This window comes from Gasterosteus aculeatus, chromosome 18 (assembly GCF_964276395.1).
Source record: "Gasterosteus aculeatus chromosome 18, fGasAcu3.hap1.1, whole genome shotgun sequence".
Lineage (NCBI taxonomy): Eukaryota > Metazoa > Chordata > Actinopteri > Perciformes > Gasterosteidae > Gasterosteus > Gasterosteus aculeatus.
In genome coordinates this window covers 4746896-4768446 of record NC_135706.1, presented here as the reverse complement: position 1 = coordinate 4768446, position 21551 = coordinate 4746896, and the positions used below count along the sequence as shown (strand labels likewise).

Sequence of the window (21551 nt, the reverse complement as noted above, 5' to 3'; positions counted from 1 at the left end):
GAAACAAGAAAGTGCAATTTCCTCAAATATGCCAATTTACAATTTGCTATAGATATGTACAATTTAAGTTCTACAATAAGTTAGTCTTTTAGTCGAGGTAGAGTCTCAAGAGGTGTGTCTTTAGTTTGCGGCGGAAGATGTGAAGGCTCTCTGCGGTCCTGGTGTCATCAGAGAGCTCATTCCACCATTTCGGAGCAAGGACAGCAAAGAGTCAGTTTAACACTACATGACATCATTCACCCATTTATACACTGATGACAGGATCTACCATACACAGTCACACCTGCCCATCAGTAACTAACATTCACACACTGTAGTCGCAGCTACACGAGCAATGTTGGGCTAAGTGTCTTGCCCAAGGACACATCGACATGCGAGTTAGCCAGGCCTGGGATCGAACTGCCAACCCTCTGATTTGAGGAGGACCGTGCTCCCCACTCACCCACAGTGTAATACACTATTATCCTTTGAAGAATCTGACACATGAATTATTATAATACTTATTAGTCATAAAAATGCTTTATAATGTGTTGTGATTATTGCTATAAATCTTATAAATGCTTAGAACTAAAACAGTACAGTATAGTACTGTAAGCAGATTTGAGTATGTTTAAAATTAATTACAGACAGATTTTTTTTTACCATCAAAGACAACAAAGCAATTACGTGTAAAGCTGGACATCTGATATCCGTCATAGGGTGACAGGAAGACAGGACCCTGCTCTGGTCACAGTGTGCTCTGTGCATCTACTCAAGAGAACCGTTAGAGGGTAGTGTTAGTGTTGGTGGTGGTTGGGGGAGGGGGATGGGGTCGGCAGGGGGGTCAGCCTGTGTAACAAAGGATCAATGAGTGTGAAGAAGTAGGACGCTGGCATTCTACCAACTAACAAACCTGCTGGTGTGTCGCAGCCTTATACAGACACGAAGGAGAGGTTATCACAGTGACCTCTTTCCCCACTGTGCTCCGTGCAGTTACACTTACTGACACACCGGCCTTCCCAGCCGCTTCCCTCATTTGATTGCAGTCTTGCCCTCACTTTGAAATGCCCCCGAGAATGAGAGCCAAAGATAGAACTGAGTACCGAACCAAAGCTAGCGGCCCGCAAACTACAGGGATTCCCTATTGTCTGTCAGCAGGACAAAGTGGAATGTGTGGTCCTTATTAGCAAGCTGCTATCCTTTGGTGTGTCTACGTCTTCCACGAGAGTGCCCCAACACACACATACGCACGCAGATGCACACTGTAGAGAATGCTGCAGACTTAAGGTAAATTTATTAAAATTGTTTCTGCCCAAAACCACAAAGTATGGAATTTCCACATTTGAGAAGCTGGAGAGTATTTAAATGAGTTATATCAGTGATATCCAAAGTTTCTGCTCGTTAATCAATACCACTTTCACATTTTACACAAATCACAGAGCAATCACACATGGATGTATTCTCAGCTCAGTGACAAGCCTCCCATTCTGCTGATGTCCCCTGTGCACCCGGATCCACATACCTTAACATTTGCTCTAAAGCTCTGTGGGTCTCACCACACTGAAATATCTAACACTTCTAAATATCTAACCACTCATTTATACTTTATTTGTTTCCTCATTGTTTTATTTTTGGAAGCAGACGTGAGCAGCCAAACACCGAAGGATACATTTTAAGGCAAACAAAAATGTTAAAAATATCTTTTATGAAGTGAAAAAACAATGTGAAGAAACCAGAGATTGACCAGAGGACGCTGTCTTGGTTTAATTAAAGAGAAAATGTATTTCACAATAATTTGCTTGTTGCTGCATTGAAAGATTTTTTTAAAATTTTATTTGGTATACCGAATAACTAAGCATCCAAAGAGGACCAATCATAGTTCTTGTAGTCCCCATGTGGTCTCTTCCTGAAGGCTCTGCATTTACAAGCTAACCAACTAATCGTCTTAATACCTGTACCGTGTTACATTATCTGTACCTGGATGGTCAAAAATGGTCTCTTTTAAATACTAAACAATTGCAAAAATGCAAAAACAATTCCTGTTGGTGGATACATTCATTGTTGGTCTGGGTCTGTTTTATGGGAATTATCATCAGCCAATGACCTCCTTCTAGAGATGACTCCAACTAACCTGGTACTCCGACTGTAGCAACCCAGTGCCTGAGGAGGCCCCAGAGGGCCCAATCCGAGGTTTCTTGTTGTGGGGCCCCTGGTCCTGGCCGTGTTGTAAACCCCCGCCGGTGGCGGCCCCCGTTGCTCCTGCATTGCCGTTGGTTTGGGCCAAGTTCTGCAGGGAGGGAGCCTGCTGGGGGGCTGTCTGCTGCTGGTTCTGGGCCTGAGTCTGACCCGTCGTCTGCTGATGTGGCTGGGTCTGATTCTGGGAACGAACATGCAGGGAGACCAATAACATGCACGGCAAAAGCAATCAAGAGTCTGGCTGTGAGGAGTGGGAGAAAATCAACCGTGACTGAAATCAGGTATTTCCTCGCTTGTAATAGTTCTGTTGTTCGCTGAGCTTTTATTTTTTCTGTGTTGCGAGATGACTGAAATGCAATCTAACGTTATTATTATCTAAACGTCACTATCGTCATGAGGAAAGGAATCTCTGTTTGTCTGCGTGTCCTTGGCATACCTAGATAGCTGCTCATCTGTTTTACGTCACACTTGGGTGTAATAGGGACCTACAGGACTTTGGTGAGGAAGTTAGCTCAATCATACCTTCAATATAGTAAGAAAAATAAATAACCAAGCAAACTTTGCAGTGCGGCTCATTGACAGCACCTCACTGTGGGTACAGCATACAAACGCTACAAGAAGTCTGGAAAACCAGACTTCAATTCCCAAGAGACTTATAACCTTATTGCGTAAAAGAAACCTCTGAACACAAGGAAAAACTTTCCGAACGACAGAACACACATACTTAAAATACAATTTGTTGTATTCTATAAGCTTAGCATGGCATGTCTGATTATCACATGTTTAATTGTCTTTTTGAAAAGTATCCACAGCTGTAGTGACTGTAATAAATAATCCTACATTTGCCACTTTTCTTTCCCTGCCTCTGGCCAAGTAACATAGCTATTTATTACAGTTAGTATTTCTGAGTGAGGATACTATTGTTTCAAATAATAAAAGAACAACTGTCTTACTATAGCATGAGGAATAAACACATTCAAGGTCCCATGAGGACTAGGTCCCACCCACCCTTGTTTAACCGCTATAAGAACCACTTACTTCACTTAATCCCGCAAATTTATCCCTGCTGATGGCACCACCTAACTGGACCAATACCAGCGAAACATGGTGCCTATAATCCAAGCTCAGCTCAACGCTCTCTAGCATGTTCCACCTCCAAAAGGCCAAAAAATGCAAAAGACATTAACATCCAACTGAGCAGACTTAAGCTGAACCCCTCTAAGTGTGACCCTTGACCATTGTGGTCCAGGTCACCTCATACAAAGATTATTACAACCATGTAAATCACAACCGGTTTTATTTAATCCACATTCAGAGGATGCTCCAAAAGGTCGATTTGATTAGTTTTCGCGAGCGCTGTATAGTTACCTTTTCTGTTTTCTCCTCGGGCTCGTCTTCGTTCAGGAACTCTCGTTTTGGGTACGGTATCTGACACCCAGCAAACACACTGAAGGCAATCACGGAGAATCAGAGATTTAGCAGAATGTTTTACATTTCTACATACTAACCAGATTCATAAATATCAACCGCAAATCACACACTGAATCAAATCAGTAGAAAAACCTCGAAGTTTACTAATGCTCACTCGGTGGTTGGTAATGGCTCCTCCAGGAAGTACGGGTCCTGCAGTGAATGCTCTGATGTAATCCTTTTGGTGGGGTCCATCGTGAGGAGTTTCTGGAGCTGAAGGCAGAAAAGAAAAAAAGAATATTACTAACCAAATTTACAACACAGGCATCTCATGCAGGAGGCGTCAATACAAACTCGTTGTTTGCCTGTGCAATCTTTTTTATGCAAGACCACTAAAAGAAACTCCACAATGGACATATCTGCACTAATCGCAGCACCGAGGATACAGCCTTGCAGCCTTGATTAGTATTAATATAGCAAAATGATGTTAAAAAGGAAATTAATAGAACTAGAAACCTGTTTCTTCCCTTTTTTCTCCCCATCGAAGGGTTTTTCTTGTGCTGATGTGAGGGTTTCGGGACAGAGGATGTCGCATGTGTACACACTGTAGGGCCCTCTGAGGTAAATGTGTCATTTGTGATTCTGGGCTATACAAAATAAAATGAATTGAATTAAAATAAAATAAAATGTTTATATAGATGTGTTCTGTAGATTATGTCATGACTCTACAATGACCATACATCGCGTCAAAAGCAGTTAAATAAATAAGTAGCCAAATGTATGATCTAACAAGGTTGCTCCATGTATGTTTACTCTGTTGGATTGGACGCATCCCTCGATCAAACAGCACAGTTGTTATTCATTACACAGAGCAATGTAATATGCAAACAAGTTTTTTAGATGTGTGCGGGTGATCATGAGTTTGTGCTTACCAGCAGAAAAACCTTGCTCTCTGGTTTGACTTTATGCTTCTCCATGTATTTGATTAAGCTGCTGGTTGCATACCTGGTAGATGAGAAACACAACAATGCATAAAAGAAACCCCCACAAAAAAAAACAGTATTTCATGTCATTCCGTAAGTTTCAGATCTTCACAGCATTCGCTCACGTTGTCCTCCTGAAGTCTTTCTGCAGTGTTGGGTACTCCGGCATCTTCCGAATGTCTTCCCAGTCCTTATCTGGGAAACACAAAGGCACATATGGCCAAGCTCATTGCTCCCACAATGATTTGCAAGCAAATCCCTGCACTTACTGAACGTTTTGCACATACAGTGTGAGGAACTGTTAAGCTTATGTTATGTTAAGACCCTGTGCTAGATTTACTGGTGTTAAGAGGCAGCTAACGATGTCTCAATCTAAGCTGGAAGGAGTTTTGTCACTCAGCCTGCCACTGACTGCGTAGTGTGTACAGGTCACACAGAGCAAGGAAAATCCTAATACAATATAATATATAATAACAGAATTATAACTATATACTGCCAGTAACATATCATTACAGACAGACATTTGCGTTATTGTTTCATTATCGGGTAATTCGAATGAAAGGAATAAAGGAACCGCTCTTTAAAGCTTCTTTGTGGACCTTTAGACCACTAGTAGAGCAATGTTTGCAGCTGCTATGCAATTGTTTCACTAGGATCAAAACAAATGAAAACACAGACTCCAAAGATAACTTCCAAGAATCTCGGCAAGGGGACCTAAAATACTCAACCGAATTGTCTTTAATGCACTAGATATGTATGTGGCAGTAAACCATATATGTCACACGCGGAGATCTGGAACCTCAGTGACATAATACCCTTGATTCATAATTAAATGAAACCAGTGCGATGCCAATGGTTGAGGCTGGTCCCAGGTGTGGTTGTGCCCATGTGTGTTGTGAGCAGACCTGCCGGGAATCCCATGACGCTGAATATCCGGTCCAGCTGGTCATGATGGAAGGGATTACTGGTTTTGATGTCTTCCTGGCGACAGTGAAAGATGGGCTCGGATGTTAGCAGCTCCGCAAAGATGCAGCCAATTGCCCAAATATCTGGTGCATGTACACACAGACACACACACAATCACAGATGCAACTTAGTCTGGGTTATCGTCCTGGAATAAATCAAAGATAGTTACAGCCCCCCCCCCCCCCTCGAAAAGTAGCTTGAGAGCCTGAAAAGTGTGGTTTAGGACAATTTAACAGTGGATCGGGAGTTTGTTTTCCTATATACTCATATAATTTATATTTGAGTCCTTTTCGTCTTTCGTTTTTTTTATATTTAGTTCAAAAGATGACAAAATAGTAAAAACATGAACAACTCCTTAATCCCCAAACTATGCATTAAGTATCATAGTAGTAGTAGGAGCTGCTACAAAGATGGTGAATTGAAAAGTATGGTATTCATTCCCAAATGAAGGGGTCGGAACACAAGGATGTCTCGCAGAAAATTTCTTCTAAGGTACCCAAATAAAATAAAAATAAATAAACATTAACATATGCAGTACAGTTTGGAGCCTTAAAAGGAGCTTGACTGTTCCAATGGTTCTGATAATTGTACTTTAATGAAAATATGTGTATATTTTCAATAATGCATGCATTAAACAAAGTGGTGATCTATCAAATGTGTACCTAGCCCGTTGTGACCTGACTTGTGGTGGTTTGTCATACTTAAAAAGCGTGTTCCTGGAACATTGTTAAGTAAAAACTCTATGGAAGACATTGAGAGCAGGAACATTTTCTGACTGCAAAGACTACACTGAAATAAAGCACGTTGGGGAATTGAATTGAAAAATCAAGTCTCCCATTCATTGTCCATGCAGCAGAACTAGACTTTACACTTCACGTTTCACGTTCTGGGTTAGGGAGTAGCTCAGAATCCATAGCACTCTCACATCTGAAGATGGTACAGATCTTCTCATTTAACTCTAGAATACAAAGTGTTACTTTGTTTAAAAACTTCGGACAATTTAATTTTATATCCGACCTCTGTCTCTTTCACACCTCCCACACATTCTGAGATAATCATAAACACACACCCGCCGCGCACAGCGTGGTCTCGTGTTCCAGGAGAGACAAATATAGATGGCTAGACACACCTGCTACCGATTGAGACCATAGATCACATGGGCTGACCACGGGAATGTGTGTTCCTATTGACACAGTGAGACTTTGGGAGTGCCGCTACAGCCCTGTGATGCTAAGATGGCCACTTCTCACGCGTTTTCAACGGTGGCCAATGACTCACCGATAGCCTTGGTGTAGTGCCGGGCCCCCAGCAGAAGCTCGGGGGCCCTGTACCAGAAGGTCACCACTACGGGGTCGAGGTCCGCCAGCGGCTTGAGGGGAGAGTTGAAGAGTCTGGCAAAACCCATGTCGGCTGTGTGAGGAGTGTAGAGAAGTAGGAGGATGTCAGTGGAAAACAAGGGAGCCCCCTTCAGAGGTCTTCTGCCCCGAGGACCACGAGCCCAGGTACTAACCTACTGTTACTGAATCACCCGACAGCACAAACCTCATCAAAATGCGAAAAACAACTATGACAGTGAAAGCTCTCTCTTCAATTGGAAAGCATTTAAAGCAATAATTATTATTTTATTATTTAATTATTTGATCTTTAATTAGAGTCTGTTTGCTTCTGGCAGTTTGTTGAATACATGCCCTGTTTTTAAGAATGTGTTCTTGTCTTCCAGGAAGTCAGTGAGTTATTCAAAGAAAATGTTTTACTGAAGTCAAAATAATAAAGAATAGGAACTCTAATAGTGCAGAAACTACAAGATGTAAAATATCAAATATAATACCATGTGAGCTTGTTTTAGCACAGAAACAATATAACTTGTAAAAGTAACCTCCGACGTTGCAGCGTCACCCTTAATCAGTCCCGTGGCCCGCCGGCTTCAACAGCACTGATCTGAGCGTCCTGTCGACCTCTGAGCCAGCAGGTTAACCAGCCATGGGACACCCAAACAGGTCAACCGCCTCACTGATCCACCGTCAACACGGAGACCGCCAGTGTCTCAAAGGAAATGTTCCTTACCGATTTTAACTCGTCCCCGCTCTGGACCTTCCCCCATCACCAGGATGTTAGCCGGTTTCTGCAGCGGAGAAGGGAAATAGAAGTGTTAGATAGCAGTGTGCAACACAAACCACCTGGTGCTTGCTTACATTTGCACATGTCATACTTCTGCACAGTGGCCTGCCATGGCACAGTCGGCTGGCCATTGTGTTTAAGTCAAGTCTGATGCTACCTCACACTTCAGCGAATGATATCAGTCTCTTCCACACAATGAGGCATACAGCTCATAGATTAAACACAGATGGGTAACTGGCCAGCACAAAAAAACACTTGTGTTATATGGTTGTTATATGGATAAAAAAAAAGTCAGGATTTCCCAAATTCACACAAACTTAGCAAAATGTACACTGATGTCCAGTCGGCTCTACCGGGGAGCTCATGCGTACATGAACCCTCTGGCAAGGGGATTTTCAGATCTGCCTGGCAAACATGTCTCGTTGCCATGGACATCATGGCAATGATGAGCCTCTATTATTCATACCCGCTACATGACACGCTGTGAATGAAAAGGAACAAAAGTAGACTCCCCCCAAGAGGCCCGAGGAGTTCAGGCTCACCAGCTACTCTTTTATATTCTAAACAGGCCTAACTGAATTAACAATGCAAAACAAGAGTCAGCTATTAGATCTATGTTCAATAAAAAGCCTGAGAGAGAAATAAGTACCGAATTGTGTCTCACCACCCAAAATGTATCATCTCCTTTTATAATTAATCTGGCGAAAGTCTGTTACAGTCACCTGGTTTTATAAACTAATCAGGAGCCGGGGGAAACTGTAGGGTCTAACAGGAGAACAAAGACGGTACGGTCACCCCAGCAAAGTTTAAAAATTATAAATAACTAAGAAGCAATACAATTAAAGTGAAATATGATATGAATATTTCGCAAAATAGAGAAGTCCCCTCGTCCACGGATCAAGATTGGTTAACAAGAGTCTTCTGTCTGCTCCGTCTCCAGCCCAGCTTCTCCAATCTCGTGGAGAAGGTGTCCCTTGTGCTGCGGTTGTATGTGATTGACTGCACATTCTTACTGTCAAGTTGCCGGAGTCTTGCTACTTCGTTGCACATTTCCCCAACTTGGAAGAGGGATTGAATGTTCTACATGGAGGTTTAAGTTACTGGATTCCACTCAAAATTGCTGACCGATTGAATGACCAAGTCCCAGGCAGTAGCTACGTTTCACTTCTTTTCTTTTTATTTTCAGGTTAGCAGCATTTGGTCACTTCATTTGTGATTATCTCAGGTACATTAGTCAGGCAATCAGGTAAAAAAAATCTTCAAAATCAAAACAGAAACATAGAATACACATAAGTCCCCATCAACATCACAGGCAAAAAATACACTTAAAAAATGAAGTCAAAAGTTAAGCAGTTTAAAGTGCAACAAACTATTTTTTAGCAAAAAAGCCCCAGCGCAGGAGCAGCAGCAGACCTCGATCGACATAGGATTTTAAAACACGGTTGGAAAGTTCCTTCTCTTCCCGGCTGCCTCTCCAGACTTTGCGTGGGTAACTCTTTTTACCTGCTGAGCTTGATTAGGCACCTGTTCCCTCTAGATCAGGCACCTGTTGTCCTCCTCTTGGGGGTGTGCACAAGTGATGGAAGTGCAATTGTCCCCTCCCCTCTTCTTTCCTTAAAACCCAAAGTATTCATTTTTGACTTGACACAAACGTAGCTCCTCCCTTGTAAATTCCTTTCTGCTCCAAGGCATTCCATGACTCTCTCCCCTTATTTTACTTGATGTCCGAATCTGAAATCCCTCACTGACCTGACCTATCCCTATTCACTTAATATTACAATACATTCAACGAACACACCTTTGGCTTAAAACTTCTTCATGTAAACATGACAAAGCATGCGTAATATTGATATCATTTTATAGCTAGTACACTTCAGTAATAATATATCTTAAATCATCACAGTTATGTGATGGGTTCAACCACTATGTTTAACTTAAGTTTATGTGGTCCAAAATGAAAAAAATTGCCTCGCAGGGCATTCCTACATCCTTTTGCTCAGGAGACAGGAGACAAACACTTTCAAAAAACCTCTTGGGGAAGAAAATGTGGAAGAAATCCATCAAGGGAGGCCTAAGACCCTAGGCTTTACCTTTACATTTGTGGCAGGATGTTATATGTACAGTAATTAAATTACTTGAATGACAATTAATTGTGTTTAATTCATATTGCAACATTCCAGTTATATCTAACATGCTAAGGTAATAACTAGTATCTAATAACACACAAACTACAATTCTAACACTAATCACTAACTAATCTTTTGCTTAAATCCCTAAAAAAAAAACTCCAATCCCGTTGACAGTATGTCTCTTTTTGTTTTAGGAGAGAGCTCTGAGTGTTTCAGGCCTGCCACGCCCCTCCTGTCGCTGGTATGCCAAGCTGTGACGCATCAGGCAATCAGCAAACCCAATATGACCTCCTTCTTGACTGTTCACAAGTCCCTTCTTCCCTTTTTTGGTTTGCTGTGAGTTCTGTGTCCTCAGGTGGCTGAGATTACATTTTGTAGGGTTCTTTGCCATTTGTTTTAATATACTTGTTTTCTCCTGTTTTGTGGCTAAGAGTTCAGTATTGTTTCTGTTTCTTTCTGGTTATTTAAGCTGAACTCTTCATTTTCTAGTTAGTGGGGGTGTTTTGTTTATTGTTTTGGCCTTCGAGACCCTGGGACCAGTTCCTCGTAGGTGGTTCAACAAAGTCGATCAAATGTCTTATTAGCCATCTTAAATTAGCCTGACCGCAATCATTGGGTTATCTCGGCTCCTCAAAGGCTAATTTGCGCTCAAACAGTCTTGTTAATTTGAAGCAGACGTCTGTCATTGGATACTCTCGCTACTTCCAAAGGCGGAAAGTCGCTCACCGAAACCATTATTTTCTTGGAGTACGAAGGCAAATAAACTCATGTATTCCGGGAGAGGGATTCTCCTCTGTCTAATGTTTTTTTCTTCTCTCTCATTGACGTTTTAAAAATTTTTGTAGGAGTTTTTCACTGTGCTGATAATGGGGATGGCTATTTAAAATAAAATTAATTAAATTGAATAATAATGGCCAAAATTAACACCGACCCTGTTGCAAGGGCTACAAACCTGGTAAAGTATCACAGGCAACTTAAATGCATAAGTATTGGGAAAATGTATAGGCTCACTATAAGTGCCTCATCAGGAAACATTTATTGCCATAATATGTCAGACGTACAAGGAATTTGACTTGGCGGTTGGTGCGTAACAGCAGACAGTACGACAATGGACGACAAGACCACAGTGCACGCGGAATAAAATAAAAAATAATGCTATGGGTTAGTTTAAAATAAAGGAATAAAAGTTAGTAAAAAATATTTAAAAATTAGAAAATAAAGTGCACTAGCGAACGGGAAGTGACAAGTGAAAAGTGTAAGTGACGTGTGCAGTGTGAAAGAAAGTTCCGGTGGGAACGTCAGTCAGTGGGGGACCGGGCTCTGTTCATGAGCCCGACTGCCGACAGGAAGAAACATATATATATTATATATATATATATTTATTATATATATATTTAATCAATGAGATTATATTTCTTTAAATGTGCCTGCTGGCAGGAGGCTTCATGGAATGCATCATCTAATGAGAATAATTCTCAACTTTCTGAATATGTAGATGAAAACAAGCCCAAAGAGTCTAATGATACAAATGAATAGAATATATGTACTGTTTCAGCTTATGTATCGTATATATGTATCTGTGGATGACCATGTAGAACTAGGAGTTTTATTATGTGTGTCAATGTGTGTATGGAAGAATCAGTATATTCTCATAATTAGAAATTTGATCAATTGAAGCAGTAAAACATAGAACATCCAAAATTGTATTAAGCGCCAAATAAACCAACAACTTTACGAAGAGCACGACATGCAGTGGCTTTCCAGATTTTCTCTGCATTGCAAGACTGTATAAACAAAGTATACAGTGTGGGAGACAGTGGCTGCAGCGTGTGGTGTGCACCATGTTGTGCTATGGCTCGAGAAAATCTTCTATAAAGATTATTCTATAAAATAAATTGTCGGCAGCCTCAATAGTGCTCGTAGTTAGCCACGTAAGAGGAACGGGGGCCATGTCTCAAAACTCTTCAATAAATAAACATCAGCACAGAGGCCCTAAAAACCTTGTTTTTTTTTCATAACATTTTTCCTGTACAAGGAGGGATATACAATCCAAAAAATGCCAGTTGCATGTTTGCCTTTGGGATGACTTTAGAGAATACATTTCACTTGGAATAACATTCTCTCTCCATGCAAGTAAAATGAAAAAACAATAATACTACATGGAGTACAATAGTGTCCATTAATATAACAGGAAAAAAACTGCGTTTTGAACATCCACAATGCACTGATGCACAGAACATGAGCCCTGATAACACCAGCTTCAACATCCTTCCTGTGCTGCTGCAGTGTAACAATGTGGTACCGGCAGGCGAGCGTACAGTACTGTACACATACAGCACAGTACACATACAGCACAGTGCATTTAGTTTGGTCTGGATTTAGCACAACCCCACGAGTTGTTGGTACTGTCTGCTGAAAAGCTTTCTGTTTTGACCTGCAGAGCTGCTAAGTCAGCATCTTGAATCAGCTAGCCGTGCCAAGCAGTGGGCTTGGCACACTTACTAGGCTGTTACATAATTTCTGTGGGGGAGGGTAGCGGTGGGTTGGGTCAGGAAGGAAAAAGGAACTGAGGAGTTGTAGGGCGGGTGGGGGATGGGAGGGCTATGCAATGGTGCAATGCAAAGCACATGCATGGTACCTGCGGGGCAGAGAGCTGCACAGGACGAATACACGGTTACGTAACTGCAGGAGCAGTGAAACCACGGGAGGGTGAGCTGGGAGGGCCCCCTCTCCCCACAGCTCCTGCATATAGACAGCAACATTTCTTCCTTCATGCTTCTCCTCTCATATGTATTAACAAGTTAACTCAAGGAAAGATGTTTAGCGTTCATTTATAAAACGCTGACAGCAATTCGAGGCCTTCGGGGAATTTATTATAAAGCAGCAGCGTGCTCATTGTGAATGTCCACCAATTATCCACCCACAGGGCGAGAAAACTGACAGAGCCAGGCACCTGCACAAATATTGATTATCCAACCAGCTCTGAGGGTTCAGAAATAATCATTTAGGGAGCTTTTTGGACACAATGGCAGGAAACCCTTGCAGTATGACAGCAAAACAACAGCACTAACTACAATAACGACAGAACAGAGTGAGATAAGAGTCTGACAATGGAAAATTCCATCCGCCCACGATGAAAATAGTTATAAAGGGGGCTGGAGGAGTTGGTGTTCAGATAAGAAGTGGTGTGACCTTCAGGGAGCAAAACAACTGTGCCATTCCTGCAGTAGTTTATGTTATTGTGAAGGAGAGGGGGCTTCCCACTAAGAGTAAGACTCTGCTCTGCATAGAGACTACTAGCTCCGTACCAAAGTTACGTTGGTATTTTACCTTTCTTCAAAAAGCCATGGAATCCATTTGTCAATTGTCACATTTTTTATTAGTATATCATTATCATTGAAAGTGATGTTTCTGCATGTTGTCTGTGTTTTCATCTTAGAGCATTGACTCTTTGACAGTGTGTTTTTCAGTATATGAAAGTTTTGGTCACCCAAAACAATTGTGGTTGAGTTCCGTTGCACTTAGCTGTGCTCTCTCGTATCATCGTATATCGTCTATTTATAGAAAAACACGATGGCAACAAACAAAACTGATTATGGCAAGGGCCAAAATACAAAATGTCTAAGACCAAATCACAAAATGCTGACAGCTAACAAACATCTATTGTCCATAGCGCTGCCCTCTTATGACACTTCTGCAGGAAGACAGAAAGGCCACAGACAAAATCCAAGGTACCGGTCCGTGAGCCAGTTAGTACCACAGAAAGAATAAATATTTATTAGTTTTTGTCATTTGACTTTTGTTTCTGAAAATTCACCGGATTCTCTCAATTACATGCGTTCGTCCCTCACATATTTCCAAAGTGTCACCAAGTTGTTTTTTTTCACATTTACAATTGCCCACTTCTTGCTCTCCACGGCAGTTCCGCCCACAATCGGACAGAGAGCGCGCGACTATACCCCCCCCTGTCTGGACACTGTATTTAGACGAATTCTGTGCCAAAGCCAGTAAATGACAAAAACTACTTGCAGCAGCGCAGCCGGTGTAAAACATAAGTCTGGAGGGAGGGTGATTTGTTCCAGTACTAAAAAGTGGGGGCGATTCTAGTCAATCACTGGACTTCAGTCAGCACATTTTTATTCAACACTCTGTCATTTCAGCTCGATGATGGCCTCCTTGGCACCGCTGTACGGTCAGATGATTTAATGCCTGCAGAGTTCTCTCTGGTAGATCACCAGAAGTTTATGTAATGCGATGTCCAGCCACCACATGATCACCGAGGATAGCCAGAGATTGCATAAGAATGGACGATCTTATAAACCCCCGTAGATGGCCATAGACACCTGAACCAAGTGACTGCTTTCTGACTTTGACCCAGTGTATTCAGAAAACAACGTTATCTCAGCAACATATTACCCGGACTGTGTCAAGTCTTTCCTTCTCTCATGAGAATTATCTCAAGATAGCGTCCCTCCGGTTCATCAGACATCAAAGCACTGACCGCAGTAATCACATTAAAGTTTTGCCACATAATCGGATGGCTTTGGTCGATTATACTTTTAAGCAGAGGCCCAAAATGTTCCTCGCTGGGAGTGACAGATCAAGGGGAGATAAGAGCGAAGAAGCTACACACAAACACACACATAGACACACAGATGGGCTGGGGGAGTTTTATTCCACACAGTCAGATGAGATCATTGTTCCAGCTCAGTTTGTTTCTGAATCTCACATGAGAAAGATCTGACACTGCTGCACTGGTTGCTTTCTGAGCTGGCCCACATTAATATGCAAGACATTTTGACATCTTAGAGGAGAACTTCACAGATTTTACACACCAGCATCTGTTTTGAGGTGTTCAGGGTAGTTCTAATGGGGTGACGGTGGCGCATAGAGTAGAAAGGGTGAGCCGGCAACCGCAAGATTGGCAGTTCCAACCCCAGCTGCTCCATGTCGAAATGTCCCTGAGCAAGACACCGAACCCCTCTCTGGTCAAAAATGTAAAAACCATGGGTTAAAAATACAATGTAATTTGCTTTAGATAAAAGAGTCAGCTAAATGACATGTAATGCATGTTTAAAAAGTAGAGCCTTTAGCCTCTCAAGAGGACGCTATGATCAAAACATCAGACCACCTCAGCCCCCGGTTAGCAGCATAAGGTGTCGGTTTCCGTGTTTCCGCAGCCACCCTCTCCCCTTAAATTAAACAAAAGATTTAAAGGTGCTCAATTCAAAATTGAGAAATTATCTGTTGCCTCCACACAACTCTTAACATGGAGACAGATGAGCCAGCTGCTAAAAGCTCATTGTGCAGGAAGCTGACGGTGCTAACAGCGCTAATAGTGCTAACAACAACAAAAGTGCTGAGAGAGCTAACAGTGTTTACCCGAGAGAAGACTGGCGCATGGGAGCTACACTTATGCCACAATAACGTGGTCGGTCGGGAAAGCATAATCATCTGTAATTGCCGAAAACTGTGCAGAGCGGCGGCCGGGGGGTATGCTTGCATTACTAGTATCACTGCGTAATATTTTTAGAAGAAATAACCAAACAAAATAACAAAGAAAGACATGCCTCATGTTTCCATTTATGTCCTAACCAAATGTTATCTTGACTGGCTTGAATCAATACAACACCCCATTTAGTGGCAAAATGGGACTGTTGTTTTAATTCCTGCCAGTCTGCCATTGAGACAGAAACTTTGAAGACACATAGTAAGAGGCTCTGTGTTCTGGCTGCAGCCTGACTGAGATGCACGGAATGAAGTCTCCCTCCAAGCAAAGCACGGTGGGAAACCAAGGTGGAGCGAGTCTCACAGGAATGAGTAGTGTTTCAGCCGGGTTAACAAACAAAACAACAACACACAGAGTTCAGAACGTTCTGCTCTTTGGCCATCATAATCAGATAATAATAGATAATAGTACACCCCAGCCAGACAAAACAAAACCCCTGAAATGACAAGGCTCTGCTGGTTGGACTGGCTCAGTGTGACCAAAGGGTTAACATTTAGTTAGCTTTTCAGTCACTATCATAGTTATTAACTGAAGGAACTGGAGTATGAGTACTTGCAGGTTCAATTGAAATGTTATTTACCGGTAGCCTAATCAAGAAACTTTTATCCTTTAAAATGGTTAAACGATCCACATTTTTCAGGTTTCCTTCTTGTGTGATGAAGCCACACTTGTCTGCAATGAGACAAACATAAGTGTGTCTCTAACGTTAAAGGTGTCCCTTTTGGAAACAGCTCCAGGACGGCGTGCAGTGTGTGCTGGGGTTTGTGGGTCTGTGATGGGTAACTAAAGCAGTGAAGCTAATATAGCAGCTCACCAAATCCCTGTGCAGCACCCAGTTGGCATGGAGGTAATGAATCCCATCCAGAATCTGATACAGGAGAGACTTCACCATCCCGCGGGGCAGCTGTGTGGGTTTCTTGTTGCCCTTGGAGGCGCGGTGGAACTTGATGATGTGCTACGAGGGCAGTGGTGCATGTCAGATATCACCGTATGGCTGCAACATTCACAGCAAAACAGCCTCTCCACACCGTGGTTTTGCCTGTGATTTCTGCTTATTGTAATGAAATCAGTTTTATTTTGGAAATATTAGGTTTCAGCGTGTACACACCAGCATTGGTGGCATGCGGCACAGAGAGACTCACCCATAGGTCGTGCTCGGCATAGTCGAAGAGGAGCCAAACCTTTCTGTCGCTGTGGGACAGGAACACTTTCTGCAGGGCGATCACATTCGGATGTTTCAGTTCTCGTAAAAGCTGAAAAAAACAACATTAAACACCTGAATCATCTTAAAACAAGACGATGTACATGACAACATCTGAATTCAATGCCAGCTTCTTGTGTAAACACAGCAGATGAGTGATGTTCATGGATAGTTTTTCCGATACCAGTATCAGAAGTGCCTCTGATACAACATAAAAGACAGATCTTAGGCTACTCATTTATCAGCTCATACACAGGAACAATCGTTCATGTCCCTCGCTACCAAATAATATAATGGCTTTTCCGGGACAGTGGTGATAAAAGGTTTGTGAAGTTAGAATGCTGTTGGAAAAAAGAAAGACGAGACAAAGGGCAAATTCCTCCAGTATTCAGTGTTAGCCTTAGTTGAGGTTAGAGCAAAATATATGCCAAAGGTGAAACTCCACATGAGACATACAAATATATTTATTTCTGTGATAAAAGATAAAATTGGACAAAACAACAGTTCTCAAACTTCTGTATTGTGTGTAAATATATGATCTAATGTGATTCCTTGTCTTCTCTCAGTTAATCCTAATGGAGGTATGCAGGGAGACGGCTGCATAATGGAGGACTTTATCCGGAACGGAGCCTCGCTCTCTGTCATCGTAACGTGCTCTTTTTCTGTCTTTCTTCTTAATTTTTTATTCAGCCATCACACATAACACAATAGGAGGGGAAAGGCTCGGCAGAAGCACAATGCCTACACATGTATATAGTCTTGTCAATCAAGCCACCCTCAAAAAAAAAAATAGAAAGATTAATTGACCTAACAAAACACTTCATGAATAAAAATGAGTTCCTACATTAACCCTAACCCCAGCGATAGAAATACATATCTTTTGAATCCCCTTTTTTGCTTTTTGTTCATCTCTCACATCATATTTACAGACTAAACAATAACCTTTGTACACAGTCTGCCAGTGCCTTTGATCATTGGTTTCACCCACATCCCCGTTCACACACATGACATTCAATGACCCATCTAAAACACCATCCATAATCAATCGCGCTCTTTAGACAGGCCCCAGAGTCTGCAAGGTGTTTCAGTAGGGAGGGCAAACACAAGAGAAACACAGAGAATGCCACCCTATGAATTAATTATTCACCTACACAGGCTGTCTCCCTGTACTTCGCCCACATTAGACTGTGACTCCCCTGTGGTCCTTCTTCAGTCTGCACTTTGCTTTTTGGCTTCACATTTTTTCCCGTTCTTAGACACATGCCGGCTGACTCGATTTCCACTTGCTAATTTCCAAGTAACTGATTACTGTGTTATTTCCTAACACATTAGGAAAAGTGAACGACAGACAATGCAGCAAATACAAGCCTGTTGACGTGAACCTGCAGCTTAGTGACTCTCACACACTCCCAAAAGGTAACTAAAGCTGTGTGCTAACTTATGGTATTAGAACCAGGTCAGTAACCTTGCTGAGAAAGGCTTTGCATTTCAGCAATCCAGTGAAACTAATCTAACAGCTAACAGGCTATACTTTTATCATATACCCACTTCATTATGAAGAGCATCATTCGACTGTCTAGAAGAGTGTGTCAGGATGCTGCTGCTCTTGTCTGCCGTCTCTAACATCAACACACAGATGCGTTTTTGTGCTCTAAAGAAAGAAGTCAGGTATAAAAATGTATCAGAATGAAACTCAAATTGAAAAGGCTTTCTAACCTGTGAACAATTTGTTTTCAGCATTTCCATTGTCCAGGAAACAGGAATTTGGTTATTATTGGCGGCAGGGAATGTGGGCAAAACTCCGGCTAAGCATTGTTTGCCTAAAGTTTGAGAGCAAGGTCGGAGATAACAGGGGCCTTTGACATCCTGTGTCCGTGTCCTGGTTCATTTAAATAACGACTAAACATAACTTTTAACTATAGTCTATGTTGTTATTTGAATACCGCTAAGAAAAAATAATAATACATTTATAGAGGTATTGTAATATTGACTTTGGGAACTTTAGATTCCTGACCCACTTGCGCCACAGCTAGACAAGTACTAAAAATACATGATGCTGAACCCATGGACTGTATTTGACATTTCGCTCCACTGTTACAAACACAATAAATAAGCCACTCTTAGTGACATATTTCTTTATTCCGCGGGCTGCAGCTATCTGCTGATCATTTTCTTGGTTGATCAATTAATTTTGTCAATACAATGTCGGAAAACCGTAAAAAAAAAAGGCCATCGTAATTTCCCAGAGCCCAAAGCGATGACCTCAAATGTCCAACAGTCCAAAACAAAGAGGATATTGCATATTTTGTTAACAGTCATATGAATAAGGAAAATAATATAGAAAATAAGCAAATCTTCGTTTGTTCACTATTCACTACTTCACTATTGTCACCTTTGTTGGTAAAGCCTTCTGTGTTCCAATTGTGTGATTGTGCTCCAGCTTATTGACAAGGCCGCAACACCAGCATTTCTATATTCCCTCTTAGCAATGTCCTGGTAGACCAAATAAATATCTAAATAAATATATTTAAAAACATTCATAGCAAACATAGCTAAGCTCCTCCCACATCTTCAACATGCTCACTGCACACACCCTGTATCATTGAGTAAAGGTGTTGTTACTATTACCTTGGATGCATTTCAAATCAGCGTGCAGTGCCTCAGGCTCTCTATGGTCCTACTCCACCACATGGACAAAGCTTTATGTTTTAAGCCTTTGGTAAATGAATACTTGTATCATCATTGTTTTTTTTTCATCCATGATGCTATTATCTGTGTTGCAATGACTGGAATTTTACAATACTCTTGACAAACCAATTGCAGGGTAAGGATAAAAATAAGGAAAGGGTAAGGAAATCAATGGCCACATCAACTTTGTTCCTGTTTTCCCTTTTCTTTGCAGCAGCAGGGCCACATATTCAAACGAGGCGAGACGCGGCAGAATAAATAAGGCTCCTGGTGTCCAATCTTCACTGAGAGCTGGAGCGTTGGTGTTGCTGTATCATGGCAACCTGACACAACCCAAGTGTCTCAGCTGGAGAAAAAATAAACTGTGCCTCATTGCCCATCTGTTTTTAACAGTGAAAAAGTAGTTAATTCCTTTTAAAACTGTCCTCTGTCATTTCAACAGCAGTTGAAATGTAATGTAATAATAGCTTAACAATTAAGTGTATCTGTGTCACAATAAAAACTGGATAAATAAATTAGGTAATGAGGAATAATACCACATAACACAGCAAGAAGGTCCTGGGTTCGACTCCGCCCAGTGGGCTTTCTGTGTGGAGTCTGCATGGTCTCCCAGTGTCTGCGTGGGTTCTCTCCGGGTACTCCGACTTCCACAGTCCAAAGACATGATCTGGGGATCAGGTTGATTGGGGACTCTAAATTGCCCGTAGGTGTGTGAATGGTTGTATGTCTCTATGTTACCCCTGCGCTTGGCTGGCGACCACTCCAGGGTGTACCCCGTCTCTGGGAAGTTGGCTGGGATAGACTCCAGCACCCCTGCGACCATGTGTGCAGGATAAGCAGTTTGACAATGGATGGATGGATGGTGTCTGCACCAACCAGCGCTCGAGAGGGCGGGACGTCAGCACTGAGGTGAGAGCAGCGGCCAGTTGCTTGACATCAACCAATCTCCCACCTGGTGTTGCCTTCCCAATCAGGGGAGGTATTTAGGAGTGGCCCTGACGTCTCTTCCCTGCCAGATTGTTGGTCTTGTCGTTTTTCCGATCTAGGCACCTGGTGGGTTGTGTTTTCCCGTGTACACACCCAGGGACCTGGCTACGTATTTCCGCACCCCCTGCATCATAACAACCTGGGATTCCGAACCGCCATCACCACACTTACTTGTTTTTCCGTATTTGCCCGCAACAAAATAAATTCTTTGTCACCCGATTTGATCTTTGTTTGGGTCTGTTCTGGTGGAGAATACCTGACAAACAGCTGCCAAACCGTTGCTTTATATTGATAAGTAATGGAATTAGTGAGGTATTAAGTCTTCCTCTACGGTCTTGCCAGGTTCTACTTTTTCTCCACGGGATTATGCTACTAGTACTGGATTGACTAATTGTCGGCTGGTTTGTTAGACCTGTTTTGCGTTCTCTGTGCGACTGGAGATGAGGGGAAACATCGTCTTTAACCTTAAATTCAAATGAATTCATCAAATGAATATATTGCCAAGCTCTATCACTTCCAGTACCAGTTATTGATCCCACCATTGTCTAATCACCTACACCCCCTGGAGTACTTATACCCCAAGTGTTGCAATCGGCCAGACGCTTTGGTGTCTGTGTCTCACACTCCAGTGATAGTCCTGTTATGCCTTTGCCTCACTCTGTTTTGTCCCACCGCATCGTGCTGTCTGGGTCATGGGATTGAGGGAACAGTATTTGGACATAAACGGAACTTAGCTGATTATTTTCTTAAAAGGTACAGTGTGTAGGATTGCAGATTGCAACCAACTGAAACTTGGGGGCACTATGGGGGCTAAGAAGTGTGAGAACACGGAACTTGGTGAACTATGTGGATATTAAGGCTCATTTTAAGTCAACGGAAACACAAATATTGGCGTGATTACACACAAAAGAAAACTATTATTTTCCATATGTAGATGCTACACATTGTACGTATGTGAAACATGTACCTATCTCGGCCGCAAACAAATTTCCCCGAAGACTTGTTTAATGTTTGCAACCCAATGGTTTAATAATATCAAACAATACGTCCTGGGAAAGCGCCACGGCGAGCACTAATCACACGTCTGTAATCCGGACTGAGCCATGGTGAGCCAGGTGGCCTGTGGAAAAACACTCCATGTGCACACAATCTTGTGACTCACTTTAATGTGCTGGTAGCTAAAGGTCAGCTAGTGCAGAGGATTGACATCTGAACGTCAGCGCCATGTTAATCTGTTTCTATTGCAAAAGACGTAGATGATCAACATGGTTCACTACTGAAAATCCTCATCCAAAACTGTATACTTTGCCCCCCTTCCGATTAAAATAGGTCAGGTTTTTATAAAGGTCCGATAGAGAAAACCGTCACTGGGCAGATTTCAAGTA

At 42.1% G+C, this 21551-nt stretch overlaps 1 protein-coding gene across 4 annotated transcripts in view; it reads right to left on the bottom strand.

The window, feature by feature from the left end:
• The window catches only part of cdk19 (cyclin dependent kinase 19), a 38787-nt gene that overhangs the window by 4341 nt on the left and 12895 nt on the right, over positions 1-21551 (bottom strand). Inside the window, exons 3-13 of one of the 4 annotated variants that reach the window (XM_078094004.1) lie at positions 16433-16543; positions 16105-16245; positions 14617-14766; positions 7599-7656; positions 6813-6944; positions 5474-5617; positions 4694-4763; positions 4518-4590; positions 3761-3858; positions 3544-3622; positions 2111-2356 (exon numbers count right to left, since the gene is read on the bottom strand). In XM_078094004.1, coding sequence (XP_077950130.1) covers positions 2111-2356; positions 3544-3622; positions 3761-3858; positions 4518-4590; positions 4694-4763; positions 5474-5617; positions 6813-6944; positions 7599-7656; positions 14617-14766; positions 16105-16245; positions 16433-16543 — 1302 coding nt within the window. Of the gene's footprint in view, positions 1-2110; positions 2357-3543; positions 3623-3760; positions 3859-4101; positions 4233-4517; positions 4591-4693; positions 4764-5473; positions 5618-6812; positions 6945-7598; positions 7657-14616; positions 14767-16104; positions 16246-16432; positions 16544-21551 lie in introns of those variants that run through there. The other 3 variants (XM_078094005.1, XM_040161480.2, XM_078094006.1) reach the window with 3 other exon arrangements.